Genomic DNA, 20,534 nt, shown 5'->3' with positions numbered 1-20,534 from the left:
AAGATGCCACTGAGTAAGAATATTTCCAATTCAATGATGACAGCAGTTTTAAAATACCCACGGAGGCAAGTATTTGAGGGAGTCACACAAATAGCTGCCAGCTTTAGGCAAAAGCAGATGGAAAGATAATCTGAACTACAAGTGTGCAGTCCCATCCCAGGGGAGCCTTACAACACACAAGTAGGAAATATTTGGGAAGTTTGGAGTCTTGCAATTAAAGTTCCTTCCAACTTAATCCAAAGAGAGACGACTTGTGTGAGCCAGCACAGCTGGGTATATACAGGTAGAAAGGGAGCTGAACAACTTTTCAAAAACTTACTTGCTGCACTAAGAAGGGTCAAAGGAAAAAAATACAAGCAGGATCAAGTCTAATTAAAGAAGCAAAAATAAGTGACAGCTACAAAAAGGCAGGGGCTATTTTCATACAGAGCAAAGGGTCGCTGGCATGTATTTGCAGAGCCCCAACACCCAGAAGGCAGGGAGAAAAGAGGTCCTTTGTGAGAGGGATGGGGAAGCATGGGAACGCAGGAGCCCTGGGGTAGCTCAGAGGCATTACTGTACTTAGCACAAAAGAGAGAAACAATAGAGGGCAAAAGGAGACGGGGCTGTTTGTTTATTTTTCTGGGTATGGTAGGCAAGGGAAGGCTCACAAATAGCATTGGGAAAGACACCGAGGAGGAGAAAGTATCAGGCCCAGATAACAGCCTGAGAGGCATGGGGACCATGAGGTTAAAAATGGGGGAATCCTAAATTAGGCATAGTTAGAAATTCTCCGATAACAGCTATTTCCCTAAGGTAAATGGCAAACTGGCGATCTGCTTAAATAATTACTGCAAAGTATCTTCTAAAAAGAAGAACAATGGTGTTTGAGAAATGAAAAGGATTATTAGAAGGAATTATCTAGAAAAGCCCTTACAAGAACATGCTCTCTTTTTATATGAAGCAAAATGCAGGGTGGAAAACTAACACTTTAAAAAGCACACACAGTTGTTGTTTCTATGAAGCCTCTCAGCTCTGCCTTTGACCCAGGGGCTGCATCAAATACCAAGCAACTCCCTGGAGCTCTGCACAGTTCCCAGAACCAGGACAGCCACGATGCAAACAGACCCCAGGAGTGAAGCAACAGCAACCAAGAACTACACTTTCTGTTACTGCTTCAATTTCAACAGGACTGTCTTGAGACTCACCCACCCCAGTTTCCAAAAGCGCCAAGAGCTCAGAGCTTTATTCAGAGAGCTGTTAAGCTGGAATTCAGTCCTTCATTGCCCTAACTTGGGTACCCAAATCCAGCGTTCATCCCTGGAGCTTTGCCAACATCTGACAAGAGCAACTTCTCTACAGCCCTGCCCAACTTCTACAATTCCTATCCCCAAAGAGCCTGAGAACTTACCAAGACATTGTGCAAATAAAAAACCCAACAGCATCCTCTTGCAGATAAAGTAGAAGGGCAAAAGATTAAGGGTAGATAAGAGCTCACTGGAGTTCAATGAGATGCCAGAGCAAGCACCAGCATACTAGCACCGCAATCACAAGCACGGCACTTCCCAGGCAACTGCTGCATTTGTGCCATGCACAGCAGAGAAGAAATCCAAGACAAAGTTAGTCTTTCACTCACCAAGCCCTTCTTTCCTCAGGAGATATCCCCCCCACCAAGACCAAATCCAGCTTTCTCCATGAAACCTAATAAAGACTGATCATCCTGCTGCAAATCTTCACATTGCTTCGAATCATAGTTTAGCGATTGCATTTCAACTCCTGAAGGCTGTTCCTGCTATGGAGTGTGCAGCTTCACCCTGCACTGGTGAGACAGAGACAAGAATCACTCCATCACTTCAGTTCAAGTCTGGTAGTAATTAATTTCATTGAGTTTGACATTTGAAATAAATGAAGTAAGGAACACGCTTCCACCATCTGGAAAAGTGCATGCTGACACTTTCAATCATTTGTGCATCCACTCATGAATGTGTATAAGTAATGTTTGGTATTTTTACCTATAGAAAGAGAAGATAAATGACACATCAAGGCATCAATGCATGCAGACAAGTACAGCAGCCCAGCACCACTCATCATACAGATGAGCAAAAGGCATGTTGAGTAGTGGAAGCAGCTAAATAAGGTAAGAAAATATTTGGGAAACTGGAGACAAGGCAAATGCCAAGAAGAGTTATCAGTATATTTTGATAAGACTGATTTATACATGGAGCACGCTTGATATTCTCTCCATCACTAAAATAAGCAGTATATGAAGTACTTTTAAGCTATTGTGTATACCCTAGTACAAAGTAATCTGTGTACATTTTATATGCCCTCATTTATTACTCAAAGGGAAGACAGACTTCTCATAGCTACAGGAAAACAAACTTTGTCCTTACAAAAGTGCAAAGAGGTCACTTACAGTATGTTCCTCTTCCCTCCATTAACATGCTGAGATCTTTTCCAGAGCAACGAGAAGGGAGGAGACATTCCCTTTGACATTAAGATAGACACCCTACAAAATATAACATCAGCTGCGTACAAGACTCAAACCCACAAGAGTTTGAAAAGGACTCTGCCCTTTTCCAGTGCCATCCTGGCTCCTCCTGTCCTCCTGCCCATTCCTGTCAAAAACCATCAGGACATGCATGCAGAGAAGCTCCAGTTGCAAGTCCATCGCTACATGCATGGATAACAGAATAAAATAATTTCATATAAAAATCAGGACATTACAGGTCAAATCCACCACTGTGTCAATTCAAAGCAGCCATAAACCCAGTTTAAGCATTGCTGAGGTTGGTGGCATGAAACAGGAGTTTAACACTAACCAGGACCAACCAGCCTATATGAAAAGGCTCCACTAAGGCTGGAGCCACAGTGCACACATCAATTCCTCCTCGTTCCAGCCCCACACTCTTGCCATTGGCCTCAACTCTTGTTTCTGCAAACATCTAAATCATACTGCAGCCCTTAGTACAAAGGAAAAGGGTTTCTGCTTTTCACAACCAGTCCTTGGTGGAGCATTAGTTCCTCCAGTGGCAAGTGCCTCCTCTCCAAGAGGCACTGACATCTTGCCTTACAGAGCAGCTCCTGCCCCACAGCTGTCCCTTCCCGAGCTCATTCTGGGAAGCTTTATACACAACAAGACACTTTTGAGTGCAGTAACGCAGAGCTGCTCTCGGCACTGCAGGATGCTCGCAGACTGGTAAGCCTCACCCAGCCAAGTACACCGCTTCCTTCCAAACTGCTGATCCATCGCTTGGCAGATTTCCAGGGGCACAGATGAGGACTGTGGCTTGTCCAGAGCAGGTTATTTCACCTCCCAAGTTCTCCGATGATTATTTCTCACTAGACTTTACTTCCCAGAAGAATTTTCCACATGCCTTATTTAATCCTGTGTCAACTGACATTACACAGGCACTACATACCTGCCTGCATTAACACCCCCTCCACTATCACTCATTGCTTGCTAAAACGGAAAGAAAAGTGTTGAAACATATCTGTTCCCCCAAATACATTTCTTGGAGGACATCTGCAGCTTTTGTTCCTCAGCATAAGAGGACCCATTTCAGGTTCATAGATGCTCCCCCTCATCTCCCACATCTATTTTCAGCCTTTCCATTGACTAAAATTTCCTATAAGATACTCTGGGGCTGGGCATTTTGCCACCATCAGAAAAATAATCAACTTGACCCCACGAGTCACAACAGGGGCAGGTATATGGGGCCCCAAATCCCATCTGGGTTCCTGAGAGGCCACATGAGCTAAAGCAAAGATGTGGCAGACTTCACTCCCCCAAAAGCAGATGTTTCAGCTTCATCCATAAAAAGCTTAGTCCCAGGCCACAAACTGGCCAGCTCTGCTCAAGCCGCAGACTCAGCTATTTCCAGGCTCACAGGAATCATGCTCATTTTAGCAGCACGGCTGTTCATTATTTGGGATGAGTGTCCCCAGGGCAAGGAGGGCCCTGGCTTGTCTGGCCAAGGCTTTGGAGAAGGGAGCTGCAAGAAGGGAAGCACACTGGGTTACTCAGTTACTCTAAATGCGCAGAACATCTTTAACTGATGTTCTGACTCAGTTTCAGAGCATCTCTAAGATTATTGGTGTGAATTTTTAAGTACCTTCAAATGAGGAGTTGGCTGGGAGGGGCAGATCACTGCTCAGGAACTAACTGGGCATCAGTCAGCAAGTGGTGGGCAATTGCATTGTGCATCACTTGTTTTGCATAGTCTAATTCTTTTAGTATTATTATTGTCATTTTATTATCATTATTTTCCTTCCTTTCTGTCCTATTAAACTGTCTTTATCTCAACCCACGAGGTTTGGGTTTTTTCCTATTCTCTTCCCCATCCCACTGGGGGGGAGGGAGTGGGCAGCTGCGTGGTGCTTAGTTGGGGTTAAACCACAACAATTCCCAAGGTCAACAGGAATTGGGTCCCAGCCCTGCATCCACCCGCAGCTCTACATGGACAGACTCCTGCAACAGTGCAGTGCTGCAAGAGCCAGACTCACAGTCAAGAAGCAAAAAATCCTGCCTCTGCCCAGCCACGGGGCCCTGGGCCAAGACAAAACTCAGTGTGTAAGCATCAGACCAAAAATCCTGGCCCATGCACAGCGATGACTGTCCCCTCGGTGCACAGGAATCCCCTAAGCAGGGACCACAGCTGCATTCAGAGGCTGGGTACAAAGCACCACATCCAGCATCCTTGGGCACTGCTGTCTGCCAAAGGCTGCAAAGCTTCTCGGCTGTGCTTTCCCATTTTAGGAGTAAAGGGCTGATCCTGCCCAGTGCTTAGCTCTGCTCACAGGGAGCATCTCACAGTCAGACCCTGCTGTGGGAATGTGGCTGCGGCTGGAAAAGAAAAAGATGGCAAGACATTGCAGAGGACTTAACCCTCCGTGCCAGCTCTAGCAGAAGGGTTAAGCATGCCTGCTGCCTTTTCTATACATAGTCTTGTAAGACAATAGCCTACAGCTCGTAAAGGCTTCACTGCTTCCTGATATAGCTCTCTAATTACAGAGCACTGGGAAAATTGATGTTTCCAGAGCAGATATGGCCCTTATTGTTTTTCTGGTTTGCATCCTGCAGGGAATCAGGACTGAAGTTTAAAAAAAAAAAAGCCAGAGCCAGTTGTAAGTGCTGGGGTCTGTTTGTTCCTCCTCCCAAGTCCCAGCTCCTGAGGTCAGCAGGGAAAGGATCCAACAGTTGCAGAAAGACAGATTGTTTTAATTTAAACATTTGAGAGAGGCAGAGTGAGGCACTTTCTCCCAAAGTGTACAAGACGTGATAATATGCCTCTCCCGATCCCTGCAAACCCTTGTGAAAGAACATTCCTAACAGTTTTCCTATATGAGCACTCGCCAGCATGTGCCAGAGGCAGTGACCAGGATGAAAACTGCTTCCTCCTCCCACCCTCGCATTGCTTTTGGAGCACAGAAACGATGAGGGGATTCTTAGTTATCTGCCCTCCCTGTTACAAAAAGCAGAATACCCAACGGGATCAAGAGAAAAACAATATCGGCCTCATCAAGAAAAGCATCTGCAGGGCTCCAGGCAAGCAGTCCTTATCCTTCAAGGAATCGACAGCTTTCCAAGATGAGACACTGAGCAGCCCACGGTCAGGGAACAGATGCTGTACTTGGGGGATGGACAAGCTCATACCTTCTAGGGGAACCCCTCCGAGGGGCACGTCCAGCATGGCTCCTGCCCTGCAGCAGGCTTCTCCTGCTCCCATGGGGTCACACGCCAGCAAGCACAGAGCAGCTCTGCTGGTCCCACACATCTCATGCTGCCAGAAGCTGTGTCCTGCCTGTCAGCAGCTAAACACACCTACCACCCACCTCATTATCTGCAGAAGTCTTTAACTTCCATGCAATACCAACACAAGGGTTACAGACCCAATGCTTCACTGCACAAACCAGGCACAGTACTCCCGTGCACAAGCTACAAGCCATCAGCTCCTGCCTTGCTACAGCCCTCAGTCAGCATCATGCTATTGCATCATTAGCAAATGAGTCCCACTTCCCAGTCATTTGATATCAAATGGATTTTGTGCTGAGTTTTCAGCCACTTTGGATCAAAGCTATACAGGCAAATTCATCTGAAAGTTGTTTATGGAAGTGATCTCACATTAGGTGGGCAAGAAAAATAGTTGGCTTAATTTTCTACTGAAGGTGTATTTTAATGGGGAAGGCTAAATCAAGATTCTAAAGCTTTAGTTATTTTTTGAAGGAATATCTGTTTTATACCAGAGGAGTGACTTCAGAACAGAAAAATCCCGTGGCTAGAAATCAAAAACGTAAATATTTCTATGTACTGTCTCTCAGGATTCACATTCTGCCAAAATACCAAAGCAGTGCTAGACAATACACAGGGGTGCCTGCCACAGCAAACCACTATCTCAAATGCACTGTGGATGTTTCCTTTCCAGGACGGTGAAAAGCAATTAGCCAAAACGCTGATAACCCCAAAGGAGGGTGTTTCAGCCATGGGAAAAAGGAAACCCATAGGTACAGGAGCCCATGACTTAAAGAAACTCTACCCCATTAAAAAAAAAAAAAAAAAAAAGCATTAACAACTTCTGAACCAGCTTCTGTTTTCTGGCCTCCTGGCCACCACTGCTGTTTTACTGAAATTGCCCCAGCAGTATCAATGAAAGGAAAATCCTGGCCGAGTCCCCATCCTATCCCACCCACTTGGCATTAACCCATCCGCAGCTCACCACTCCTTTCCGCACGTGCAACCCACGAGCCACATTTCTATTTTCAGCGCTCTGCCAGTGTGGTTAACCAGCTGCCTGGGGCTTGTCGAATGAAGCTTTTGGGCAGGAAATTAAAAAAGCTTAATTTACAACGGGGCATTTACTAGGGCCAGGGCAGGGGATGGGCCCATGCTTACCTCCAGGCACCTTGCAGACTCACATATGCCACCACCCTGCTCCAACACCGCAGCTCCTTCCCCCAGGAAGGTGCAGGACCCAAGCTGGGACCCTGCTGGGGCCCATTGCTCAAGGGGCACACACGTGCCTAAGTGTTGGAGGAAGGCGACCTGGCTGAGTATTAGGAGTCTCCACATTGATTTGGAGGCGGCCTTTTCTTCTGGGTACCACTGGATATATAAAGAAGCTGAGAACAAGAGCTTACTAACCCTACAAGCTCCAGCTGTTTGTTTTGCAAAACAGCAGCAATGAGCCCAACGCTTCCAGAGTATCACCCTGATTTTCTGTACACAGCCTACATCAGCAGCTGCCTTTAGAGCCCCTGGCAACTACAATTGCCAAACCCCAGCTCCAGCCCCTTGCTAACTTTTAGGTGCTTGAACACTCCAGCAGATCTCAGCTGAGATTTACTCTAACTCCCTGAAAGTACAGTGAAACAAAGCTGTTTGGCACCAGCTGAAACACCTCACTTGGAAGCTCCTTTTTTCCATTTCTTCTGAGCAGAATGACACTTGTATTCACAGTGACTCATCTCCTTGACCTTTCTATTCACTTTTAATGGTGCAAGCTGGAAATAAGGGCATACAAACAATGCATTCATTATTCAGCTGGTGAACTGCAGCCCTCAGACCAAATCTCTACCCTGCAGCAGACAAGAGCACACAGTAGATATCTCATTCCAGCACATCTACGATGAGCCCCCTTCAAAGACCACACAAACCTACCGCTTAATTCATATTTGAGGGGTGCAGCTGAATGAGCTGCACCAAAAAAAAATCACTGTGCAAAATGCTGCAGGAGAAGAGACCCTGGGAAACTGGTAGTGTCATCTCCAGGAATTCAGCTGCAATGAATTCTTACTTAAGTATTGTCTTGGAAACAAAAAAGGGGGTGGAGGGAAGAACAGCAGAGGAGAAGAGGCCAGCGAGGCTCTCCATGAGGATACATGAGCTCATCCAAAGTACAGCTCTTTTCTGTATATCCATACTCAAAAAATACAAGCTCCAGCTAACATGCAAATGAAACTCTTAAATCTGGCCACTAAAACTCCAGCAGACCCCTTAGTGACCTCTCTTCTCTCAAGGAGTTCCCCCCCATCAACTTCTTACAGCATTTCCAGCAGAGCTGCAAACTCCCCTGTCCTTTGCAAGTTATAGCAGTGAAGTGCAGAAAGGCAAGGAAAGAAAAGGGCTTTAAACAGCTTGCTTAAAAGCTGAGCCAGGAAAAAACTTATTACTTTATTTACTCTGAAAGAATTAGCGTCTCCCTGGCTGCAGATGCACAGCTTGATCCAGGCAGGGATGGCATACAGGGTCATCCCAAGCTAACAGTAAGATTTAGCTGCATTTAAGCTAGGCAGATCATTCAGGTTTTCAGCAAACTGCAGCTTCCTAAGGAGAACAAAAGGTCCCCCAAACATGCACCCCCATCCCTCATTAGGAAAACAGGGTGCCTAGATCCTTTGGGCAACATCCAGACAACTGTTCAGACCAGTGGAAAGCCGTCCCTGAGCACAGCAAGACTAAGGCTTGGCCTTCAAATCTTTCTCCAGTGAATCTAGAGCAGCAGGGCTGAGCACACAAGGAATACAGCATCAGGCATGGGAGACTTCAAGAAATCAAACCAAACCCATAGGGATGAATGCACTTAGCCCACAGCCTGTGGCAGAGCACTCTGCAACAAAATAGACTGGAATTACTTTCTTATATCAGCAACACAGTTGAATGTCACCACCCCAAAGCCAGCTAAAAGACAGACTGACATCAGCTTACCTGACCTCCTGCTCCTGCCCACAGCACAGGCTTAGCATGCAAAACTCCACAGGGATATCCAGCTTCAGGATCCAGCACCCCGCTTCCATCTGCATCCCTCCACCTTCCAAAGGGTTTTTTTCCCCCCAAGCAAACAAGCATCTGTGTTGCTGCCTAAGAGATCCTCTGCCTGCTTTGGATTTCATTTATAGATCTAATGCTTCAAAGTGTTCTGAGATTAGTCAATATAATAGCATGGTGGTCTGTATTGTACCCCATCATATAATCTGCAAGAAATCTGTCCAAATCTAAAGACAAAATCCAAATAACCTTCTGGATTTGCAGTGTGAGGCACTAGTGTTGCTAGACAGGAAAACACCATTCCAGAGAGGAAAAGGTTTTTTTAAAGTAGAAAACTCCTAGACCACAACCACTAACATAACCTGAGGCGCAGGGATGAAGAGGACTCTTAGAACACTTCAGCACTTGAAAACACATGTCTTGTTGGCATATCAGCATTAAGTTTGTGTTAAGCAACACCTCAATGCCAGGTTCCATACAGGGAGACAGGATCAGGCCCCAGGGCATGGGAAATACAGGGACTTGCCTAAGGGCTGGGAGAAAGCCTGCAGCAGAGGTTAGGAATGAGTACTGATGTAGCTCATTCTACTCATTCAAACCCCAAACTATCCTTTTTCTCTCTAGCTTATTACACAATCTTGAAGGAAGACTCCAGCATTGTAAATATATTAATACCATTTTTGAAGTTTCAAGAAATGACATCTCAACATTGTGAAAGCTTCCAGATGATGCTAAGAATCCTGTTGGCTTCTGGAGAGAAAGAGAGCCCAGACTCAGAGCAACCAACCTCAAAAATGCCTTTTGTGTAGCTCCTTCATTTATTTATTTTAGTTCTAAAGATTTTCCAGACACATCCACAGGGAAACCACGGCATCATTTGGACGGTTCACTCAGTGCTAGGCTTCATTTCAAGAGCCTTGAAACTTGCCAACAGTAACCCGGTGGCTAATTATACCATGTTGCCAACCTAAGTTTTTTCCATATAACATTATATTTTAAGAAATTTTTTCCATTCTTTCATGTCTAAACTTTTTTCTGGTTTTGCTCATTCTTCCCATACTGGGTTTTTCTTTGTTTCACACAACGGTTTATTTTATTTTTAAGAAAAACTGCCAGCTTGCAAACTCAGTACCTATCACATAAGCTCCAGTCTAGCTAGTAAGAATAAAATCATTGCCATACAGCAAGGCCAGGCTGCAGCTGGAGAAGACAGTCCCAGGAACCTCTCTCAAGCAAGCCAGGAGGGCAAAGGAAAGGGAATGCACTGCCTAGATTAACAACAGTTGAAGGTTTAAGTAGATAACAGGCAACACCAGGAGACAGAAAAAATCTTAAGGGTCTGAAGATTGTAATTCTGCTTGCCTTGGTCAAAGATTTGCACCCACAGCCAAACAAAGCTGCTAGCTCAGGGCACCACTATCCTTTGGTGATGCTCAGACAAAGGGGGACAGCCAAACTCCAGCAACAAACCTTTCCTGATGCAGATGTGAGGCTCTGCCTTCCCCAGAAAGCACAACACAGTGTCCACCTGGAAGGGTTTCCCTTCCAAAAAAATTCTCCTAAAACCTCCCCAGAAAGCCACCATGCCATTAGCAGGAAATAAAAACCTACCAGCATCTTCAGACTGCTATTCCTGACAGCTCTGCACAATAGCTGCACTCCAAAGGGGTCACAACCAGAGAGAAATCCAAATAAAAAAAATAACAAGAGCCAAAAAAGGCATTGAGCAGTCCTGATCCAGAAGAACATAACTGAGCACCGAGAAGCCTCCACATCTCAGCAGAAGCAGAGCTTGGAACGAAGCACAGGAGGAGCTGTGCCTTCAGTTGCATCAGCCCTCCCTTGGGGCTCCCCAGCACATCCGCTGATCCAAGGGGGAACCCCCCCTTTTGTGGGGACAGGGTCTCCCAGCATGATACCGGTACCAGGTCCTACTGCTTATATCAAACACACTTGCCATATATCCAAGATAGATGGTTGTACTCCATACTAAAGAGAAGCTAAAAGTCAAGGAGCTACGCAGATAGTGCAGGGAAACCAGTGGAGATGATCAAACCGAACTCCAGAAGAAGCATAACTCATGTGTGCACATGCCTCTGTGGTGACACTGACTTTTACTGTGGGACAAATCCTGCAGATCTTAAATTTGACCCAATTCCAGTAGATGACTGTTTAAGGCCTCAGCATTCCCAAAATATCCTCAACAGTAGCAGTATCAGAGACCTGCAGCAGAGTCAGGGCTTTCCTAAATACATAAGTCTACACTGGATAAAAGCACAGAACAGGGAGCAGAAGAAGTCTTCCTCCACGTGAAAAAAGTCTGAGGTGTGTTTTGTGGTTCATTCCTGATTTCCCAGACAATTCTTCTCTCAATTTAAACAGCAGTTTCCATTTACCAAAATCCAGGTATTGAAAAGTTATAATCATGTTTTCAGCAGAACCCAAGCAATGTTTTAAACCTTTCTCTGCAAAACAATTCATTTTATAGAACGATAGCTGCATCCTGAGGATAAGACTCCTGCTAAACAAACGAGGCAAGAGCATACACGTGGGCAAGTGTGCGCATACGTGATGAAGTGCCAAATTTATACTTGTAACGCAGCAAGGATTCCCCCCATCTTAGGGGCTGCTACACTTCAAAATCAATTCACACAGCAGCAGAGCACAAGCTCCAAATGAAATTGCTCTTCCCAAATCACTCCGGACCTGGGCACCTCCACACCGAACCATGGCATACACAGACCGGTCCTTACGGTCTGATGCCAGTGCCAACGAGCGGGCCAGAAAGGCTCCTAACTCGACCCTTTGGAAGTCCTTTGGGGCCAGCCAGCCCCTACCTGCATCATTTGCTTGAACAAGGTCCTAGACCCATCTCTGCACCTGCAGTGTTTGTGCCACCCAACAACTCGGGGGGCTCAGCTCCCCGCTCTTCCCAGGTCCCGCCATTCTCCAGACATATCCGCAGGCAACCACGCAAACACATAAATAGCAAAACCACGAATCACCATGGCAATACCTCATTTGAGCACATTTTTTTTTTTTACACGCACTATCTCCCCAGGGGCCAGCTGGCCTGTTCCCCCTTCCCTTCATTCCTGCTTGCAGGTTTGCTGGGCCAGAGCCCCTATTCCTCAGTCTGCTTGTGTGGAAGCATTCACAGCAGAATTGCTCCATGCAGTTTTTCCAAGTGTAGTCTTTCATGTTTATACAGAGTGACTGGCACCCATCCTCCAGCTGCTTCGGGAAGGGCAGCCCCAGCATCCAGATAGCACAGGGAGAGGGAGGGCACAGGGAGCAGGTCAAAGAATCAGGGTGTAAGAAAATAATAGAAAAAAGTAATTGTTAAAAAATTAATTGCCAATTTGCTTTACCTCTACAGAAAAGCCCCGACTGAAGAGCAGTTTCCTGGAAAGTACTCCCACAGATTTATTTCTGAAGTCCAGACAAAACTCAGATTACCTAAAACGCATCTATAAATGGTACTTCACACACATGCCTCTGCATTAGTGGCATATGCCACAGCAGTGCCTTCTGCTTCTCAGCATCTGTTGCCACACCTTGCCTCATCTTAAAGAATATATCTGTAATTCAAAGCAGTTGTGAGAACACATACTCTAAGCCTATGCCCTGAAGCCAGGCTGCAGGACAGAAGGGGAAATGGAGTCACCGAAGCAGAGATGGACAGACAGCATCAGGACCAGACCTCATCTTCAGTGTTAGACAAAAAGCAATCAGGCACATGCTACTGAGGATGACAGGGCATCTAATGCCGTTGAGGGTCTGGGCCTCTGGGACAGTGGCCAAGATTTTCGTGTTGGACCTCTGAGAAAAAGAAAAGCTACTTCAAAGTTAAAACTGTTAACGCTGAACATCACATACAGTGCAGCTGCTGGTACCATACATACAGAGAAACGGCACTCAAATTAACTTCTCTTGGGAACCATCAGTAGGGTATGCCCAGGTAATAAGGCTCACACCTGCATCACCCTGCCGCAGCAGAGGTGGGAGATCAGAGCCAGAGCCACATTACCAAGTCACACCCCAAAGGCTTCTGAAAGATACTAGCGCATCCCCTGCAACACTATGGTGTGACTGCAGGTTATCACGAGACAGAAAACTACTAGTTAGATTTGCTCTACGTTTCCAAACAGCATGAACCCAAGAAGTCCCTCTCTTTCAACAACAAAATGTAAGGGGCAGGGACAGTACTAATTTAAAGTAGGGATGCACATCCCCTTTACAGTCCCTCCCGACTTGTTCTAGGGCAGACTGTCTGCAAGCAGCAGGAGTAACACCAAGACAGTTCTGTTTATTGGATTAACTCTTGCTCTTAAAAAAAGGTTTTATATGTGAGGATCCAGTATTAGAGATCCGAGCTAGCAATGCTAGCAGGCAAGTCCGCACTGTTGTCCCTCTTTGTACACCAGAAATCAGCAACTCTTCAGCAGGTTTTGCCTTAGAGCTACCCCTAAAGACCAGAGATGAAATGGGATTTCTCCAATCCCCAACAAATTATTGCCCAGACAACACTGCAATGCTTCGTACTGAAGAGCTAAAGTTCCCATTAGCTTTGGTGGGAGCCAGCAGAACGGGCTCCTCAACTGTGACTCTGAAACCAGCTCCCACATCCAGCACAGCTACAGCACAGCGGGGAGGCGAGCGCAGGAGCAGCCTTCAAAAACCACCTCAAGGGGAACGGTCAGCAAAGATTTTTTCATCTTGACCCCAGCTTACATGGAAGAATAATATATTACCTCAGCTGAACGCCTCTACTGCAATCCTCTGGACAGGGCATGTCCGACAGCTGGGTGCTTTTAAATTACAAAGTCCTGTTCCAATCTGGCAATACATTGACAGCATAATCCAGGTTTTACACTGGAAATCAGATCTGCCATCAATTCCAGACTTAGTCATATTTCTTCTTATAAAACAATATCAACACTTTTGATTGGCAAAATATTAAACAAAACACTTCTCACTGGCTGGATAAAGATTATTATTTTTTTAGCTCATTCTAGATGACTGGGGAAGAGCCAAGGAGAGAAGCAACAGATGGTAACAGGATACTTCATAATTTCCAGCATTTTTATTTCTTTTAAAGGGCATGCCATGTATTCTTATTACACTTTTCTTTGCCACTAAAGGAAACTGTTGCTTCCAAAAATTTTCACCCAGAAACCTGATTCAATTTTATATGGATTTGTAAAAGCAGAGACAGATTCCAACTTTGTCTGCGGGTTAGATTTTTGTGTGACATCATCTGTTAAAATATGGGAAAATCTGAGCTGGAAGGGCAGTGTTCAGAGGCAGTTCAGTTCATGTCGCCTTTGACATTGCTATTTCTCTATTTTTCTGGAAACCCGCTCTGCAAGGCGTCCTCCCCCTTTCTTCAGGGCCACCTGATGGATGGGCTTCTGAAGATTACAGAGAAGATTCACCTCTCTCCATACAGAGAGGCCAACTAAAATGAAACTGAAACAGAAACAATCTGAGCTGAAATAAAACCAAAGAGAACTTGGAAAGATTAGAAAAGAGCTATAAAGAGCATTAGTCAATGCCATCAGCAGTCCCAATCTGACTCCTCCCTCATCCAAATTATTTGATGTCCTATTAGGAGGCTCATTAGGAAAACTCAAAGCCTTTCACTGCAAGAGTCATTACTTGGAGCTGCACATTGGCCCTACAAAAGCTCTGCAGCCACCCACTGCAGCAGTAGCTCCAGCCAGCCCTCTGCTTCCTGCAGCTGCAGCCCACAGCTGGACCCAAAAGTTTTAAAAAAGTTACCAGGTAACTTTAAAAGGAGGTAGGTCTCCCACTGAAGCTGTCTGAAGGATATACACTGACAGGCAAAATGCCTAAGGATGCTCTGAAACCATTAAAACATTAGCACAGACAAAAGAAAAAGGAAAAGTTTGTCATCTTTCCTTTGAAATAGTTGAAACTGGTAATAATTCAGTTTTCAACTAATACCAAGTAACAGAGTGGCTTGACAAGCTGGCTGCGCAAAGAGGGAACTCAAGATGAGCTAGTATCATTCCCGTATTCTTCTAGTCAGAAAACTGCTCTAACAGCCTGATAGTTTTGCAGTACAACACAAACTTGTGGTAGCTCCGACTGCCGTTAACTTTTCCTTCAATGATGTTCTAGAGGCATTTTATTCATTGACTAGCAACTTATTTTCCATCTTGCTCAGACTTTGCAAGCAAACCATTAATGAAAGCATTCCTCATACGCCCACCTTTTCTTCCTTAAGGTCATTTTAAGAACCTAGAAATTACAATAATTTGCAATCATGCTGCTATATACAGAATCCCACACACATTTGTCCTGGTAACACACAAACAACCCTGAAAACACCTCTGCCTGGGCTTCCCAGGAAAAAAATAACCCAGAGCACGCAAAAATCAAGCATGAAAGCTGAATCCCAGACAGCTCAGCTCTTCGGGGCACTTCTCAGTTTCTCAAGTTACCTACAGAACTCCATCTACTTTAACTTTTCAGATTTTAAAATCAGCTTTGCCAACAAACCGCTTCATAGTCTCTCTCTTGAAATAGAAGATAAAAAGACCTCAGAGCGCAGATGCCTCCAAGTGTCCACTACAAACTCAGAAAACACTCTGCAAACACACAGAAAACTTTTGCAGCAGACCCACGAGTCTCCATCTGCCCTGCTCTGGCATTTCACAGCCCACCCGGGGAAGGCAGACATTTGGAAAGCAGAGCTCTCGAAACGCACTCAGCAAACCCAAAGCATCCACTTAGTGAAATAAAGTGCTTAGTCCCACTCCTGCATGATTGTAAAAAATGACATTCCCGGGTTTTTCTGGCTGCATGTCTAGTGCTGTTGCACATCTGGTGCAACACAGAGCTTCCTCTTGCCGCACTCAGCAGCCACAATTTTAGGGAGAAACCCTGCAAATTGGGGCTGGCGAGGCGAGGCAGCAGAGTGAGCCTTGGGGTCCTGAGCAGAAACGGCTGCAAAGCTTTTGTGTACCGAGATCTGCCGCTTTGATGTGCGGAGGGGTGAGCAGATTACTTCTGGACAAAAAGTTTCTTCTCCTCAAGGAGGAGGAACTATGCAAGACGAGAGGTTTCCAGTTAACTAAATATATATTCACATATATACACACGCAGATATATAAAGAACTAGAGCCTCCAGAAACACATCCTGACTTTTGCTCCAGAAAAACGAGCCCAGCAACAGGCAGCTCTGCTCCGAGAAAGGCGAATAAAGTATTGTTTTAAGTTTTTTCCCCTTTTACGGGCCCCCTGACAAATGCCATTCAGAGACTCGGGCAGCTAAAGGAGGCTGGGTGGTTTGGGTTTGCTGGTTTGGGGTTTGTTTTTTTTTTCTTCCCCCCGGAATGCATTGAATAAGGAAAGACAAATGTTTTGCCCCGCACAAAAGCCACCTCGCCCTCCCCCCCCCCCCCCGGCCCCGCACGCCGCTGACAACCGCCTCCCTCCCGCGGCCGCCGGGACTCGGTGTCCCGGGGATGGGGGGGGGACACTCGGGGGCCCCTTACCTGCCCGGCCGAGGGACAGGGCACCCAGCAGCACCAGGGCAGCGGGTACCGGCCAGCTCTGTATCCAACTGCGTCTTTTCCACCGCGTGTGTGTATCCATGGTCCACAAAAAAACGGGGCACAAGCTCGGGACAACTCCGGGGGAAAGGGTGGAGGGAAAAAAAAAAAAATATATATATACACAAGCGAAGAAAAGCCGCTCAGACCCCCCCCGCCAGCCCCCCCGGAGAGCAGCCGCTTTATAAAGCCATGGGGCGGGCGGAGGGCTGTCGGGGGCTCCGCCGCGCTCACTCCCGGCCCCTGCCTGCTCCTGCAGCGAAAAAACTTTTCTTTCTCTCCCCCACCCCCCTTTTTTTTTCCTTCTTTTAAACCCAAGGCAAGAGTTTGTCAATCTCGGAGCCGCGCAGCAAATCAGGGCCGGGCGGTGCGGCCCCCCGGCCCGGCCCGGCCCCCCCCCCCACCCGCCCGCCACCCCCCCGCTCCCGGCCCGGCGGCAAGTTTGAACGCTGCGGGGCTGCAGCAGCCGGGCTGCCCCGACCCCCCCCCCCCCCCCCCCAAAAAAAAAACCAACTAGTGTTTTCCTCCCTTTTCCCCCACAGGAATGAGCACCAGCCGGAGTTCTCTCTCTCCTTTCCCCCTTCCCAGCTCCCTGCTCTTTCCGACTCCCGAGGGAGATAGGGCCCGGGGCTTGCGGAAGCATGAAAAATGCAAGGATTTGGCAAAAAAAGTGAGGCCGCCGCTGCAAAACATGCACGCAAAGCGCAGAAGTGCAAGCAGGAAGGAGTGGAAAGGGAAGGCAGCATGCCCTGCCAGGCTAGCTAGGCACTGGGGTGGCAAAACTCTCCGCTGGCAGGCAAGCAAGGAGCCCAGTAAGGGATGAAAGCGCTGCTGGCCCTCCGGCTGCACGCACAGCTCGTCCTGGGGTCCAGCCCCAGCAGTGCTCTGCTCCTGGGGCTCTTCCTCTACACCACGCCACTGAGCACTGATCACCTTTGCACACCAGTGGTGGCTGATGCATCACACTGGTAAACATCAACTTTAAATGATTTTACTTGTTCTGGCATTGTATAGCAGCAATATTAGAACAGTACTGAGGAAAAAACATAAAAGCTGATGTGGCTTCCCCACAGCAGATCCTTTCCTTCAGCAGTACTCTCCCTCAGGTTCCAGGAGAGGAGGACGGACCTCACACTGTAGGACTAGACGGCACACAACACTGCAGACCCCTCAACAAAACCAAGATCAGCTCATCTGGAGACCAGAGAAGGAAGAACAACCAAATGCAGCCCTCTCCCTTAACTAAAATGCTTTGAAGACACTTGCTGGTGTCAATACTTGCTCTGTCAGTGCCATTAAAGATCTGAACATCATTGCTAGCACACATCCAGGTGACAGTCCCAGCTCCCGTGACTTCAGTGGTTGGAGTTGTACTGATTTTCATGGAGCAGTGACGTCGCGTGTAGACTCATACCCTGAGCCACACCAAAGCATCCCAGCCCTCGCACAGCAGCATCCTTAAGGCCATCATCCACAGGGAAAACAACCCTTGCCATCACCTGAACTCCCACACTGCCTTCCCTGGACTCCAGTCTCCTTGTCTATGGGTTCAGTCATTCAGCACTGCAAGAACCTGGGCAGTCACTGGCCATTCTGTTTATCATATACAAGGGCAATATATGAGTTAGGAGTCACTTGCCCTGTCCCTGCTTCGGGCTGTCTGATGGAAGAATTCGGCACAACAGGGGCTTATGTTGAGCTTTAGCTATTCACTCAGCATAAATCTTTGACCTGCTGGAATGGAAGTTTCTTGGTCAGGTAGTTGATATTGGACTAACATACCACAACCTACAAGCACAGGAGGCCAAATCCCACTAGATCTGCAGAAGGAAGCAAGGGGAAAACGGTGCTCCCAGTCCACCCAGCTTGTAGCCTAATAAAGAGATTATCTAATGGTTCAATGGATAAGAGCTGCAGGAAGTCTCTCCCTTTACCTCTGAACTTGAGATGCCTTCCCCCTCCTACCAGCCTCTCCGTGAAACTGGAAAGGCTGGAGCATGAGCCACACGCAAGAAGAGATTCTCTGCTGAAAGAGCCTTTCACCAGAGAGAGGTGAAAGGCAGATTGGCTGCAAGCCCCCAAGTCAGGAGCTGGGAGGAGGCATGCAGCATGCATGTGCTGGCTGCAGCCACGTGTAGGGTGGGTACAGTGCCAGTGGCACTCCCGGGCAAATCTCAGATGAAAGCCCCTTCCAGTTTTTGCCTTTCATGAGTAACCAGATGACTAGAGGCTGGCGAGACAAATTAAGTGATGCTCCATACCCAGGAGGAGCCTGGAGGCAAGCTCTGCAGTACAAGTAACACCTGTGCAACCCTGCAAACACCACTGCAGAGCACCCACTGGGTGCAGCCAGCAATGACAGTGTCCATCACCACTGCACCTCCCTCCTGCTTTAAATATCCCACTACTCACAGCAACAGTCCTTTCCACAGGCTCACAGCTGCCTCTGGTGTGGAGCAGAGAAGCTATTCCACAGCTCACAGAAACACTGCACAACAGAGATGCTTTCTCACCCCTCCATTTGCATGGGCAATGAAGCATCTCAGGCATATGGCTATGGAACTAGGACAGCTAAAAGCACCAGCAGACCCTGTGGCTTGCAAATACCCTCCCCTTCCCAGTAACCCTTCTTATTGTTACAAGAAAGTAATAACTTGATCCACAGTATTTCTATGGATGCCTAATCACCCTTGAGGTGCACTACCAGCCTCACTGACAGAGGTGGTGTCTGATTTCAGACCCAGTTACCCAAATGCCAGGATCCTGGGTCTTCTCATCCCACATTGGCATTTCTGATCATACAAACAGCTCATTGTTTTGGAATGAGACCCTGTTTTGTCTTCTCCAGCTGCAAGCGAAAATCCCACTAACACCTGAATACTGTAACCAAAGTGTTGACATTCCCTGCCCTTCCAGAGGCATACAGCTATAGGAAGGGGGATACCTAAAGCATCAAAAGCACTGCAGAGAAGGAAATAAAAACAGCTCAGAGCAGTACACTCACTTACACACCACCCATTTTCCAAGGGCTCTCAACTCCAGAAGCAAGCCAGATTACCCAAACCTGGACCCACATCAGATGCAAAGCAACTTTGCTTTACACCAGTTGAGAACCTGGCCCAGGGAGCTTTTGCCGAGCAGTAAGTCTGAGTTTCCAGTTGCTTTAGAAGCTTGCACAGACCTGTTTGCCCCTCCTTGACAATAACAAAGAAATACAGAAAAAAAAGCTTGTAATGGCAAACTGGAAAATTCCAGCATCCGCATGCCAAGTTTAAAGAGCCAACCTCTGAGTTGGAGCAGGCCAGATCATTTGGTGGTGCAAGCTCCAAGTAGGTTTACACACGAGCTGGGTCGGTTGACACCAACTCCAAATCCTTCCAGCAACCAGTCAGGGTAACATCTGAATAGCCAAAGGAATACATTGCAGCAGTGGCAGATGGCCAAATATCTTTAAGGAACAGCAGTTTATAGAAGTATTTTCGTGACTAAATGCATCTTGAGCCCAACTAGCTGTTGTTTATAGGATAGAAGACACATTCGTGAGCTTTCCAAAAGAGCTTGATACATAGGTAAAAAAATTTTTTAAATCACTTGTATGCTATGAAACCAGACAAATTCAGCCAAAAAACCCAAAAGGGCATTATTCTGTAGTTTGAAAGTAGTGTTGGGATAATCAGAAAGAATAGCCCTAGGTGTTACTGATAACCAGTTACACCCTATGACCAGCTGATGAGAACAGACTAAAAATGAGACTTTCTTAGAATTGCCTGAGCTGTTGCATAAATAATCAGAAAAGACAACTGCTCTCAGGAATTCTTTCAAATACTATTTATGAAGAGCACATATCTAAAAAGACAACTTTCCTCTGCAATCTTATAACCTGCCTTTATTCTTTGCAAAGATATAAACACAGTTGCATCCCTACCCCTAACTCAAATTCTATGATTTGGCTTATGCTGAAGTCACAATCCTGACTTATGATCTCACACCTGTTGCCATGGAAATGATTGCTCTCAATTTCAGCTTAAGAAAAAAAAATGAGAATTTAGTGCTACTGAGACATTTTGGATTGAGACTTGAAAAAATAAAGCTATCCATTTATCCACAGAGGAAGCACCACATCTGGTATCCCAAAGCTGGACACTGTCTCAAGCCTCAGTGCTCTGTGTGGTCTTTAATCTGACAAAGTGTTTACTGTACTATCCGGG

The 20,534-nt window shown here is 46.6% G+C and overlaps 1 protein-coding gene across 1 annotated transcript in view; it reads right to left on the bottom strand.

Annotated features, from left to right (window-relative positions):
* COL5A1 (collagen type V alpha 1 chain) overlaps positions 1-20,534 on the bottom strand; it is a 181,551-nt gene that overhangs the window by 143,198 nt on the left and 17,819 nt on the right. The window contains 1 exon segment of the mRNA XM_050907940.1: positions 16,270-16,404. Within this exon segment, the coding sequence (XP_050763897.1) occupies positions 16,270-16,404 (135 nt within the window).

The sequence above is a fragment of the Gymnogyps californianus genome, chromosome 18 (assembly GCF_018139145.2).
Source record: "Gymnogyps californianus isolate 813 chromosome 18, ASM1813914v2, whole genome shotgun sequence".
NCBI lineage: Eukaryota > Metazoa > Chordata > Aves > Accipitriformes > Cathartidae > Gymnogyps > Gymnogyps californianus.
This window is presented reverse-complemented; position numbering and strand designations above follow the sequence as displayed.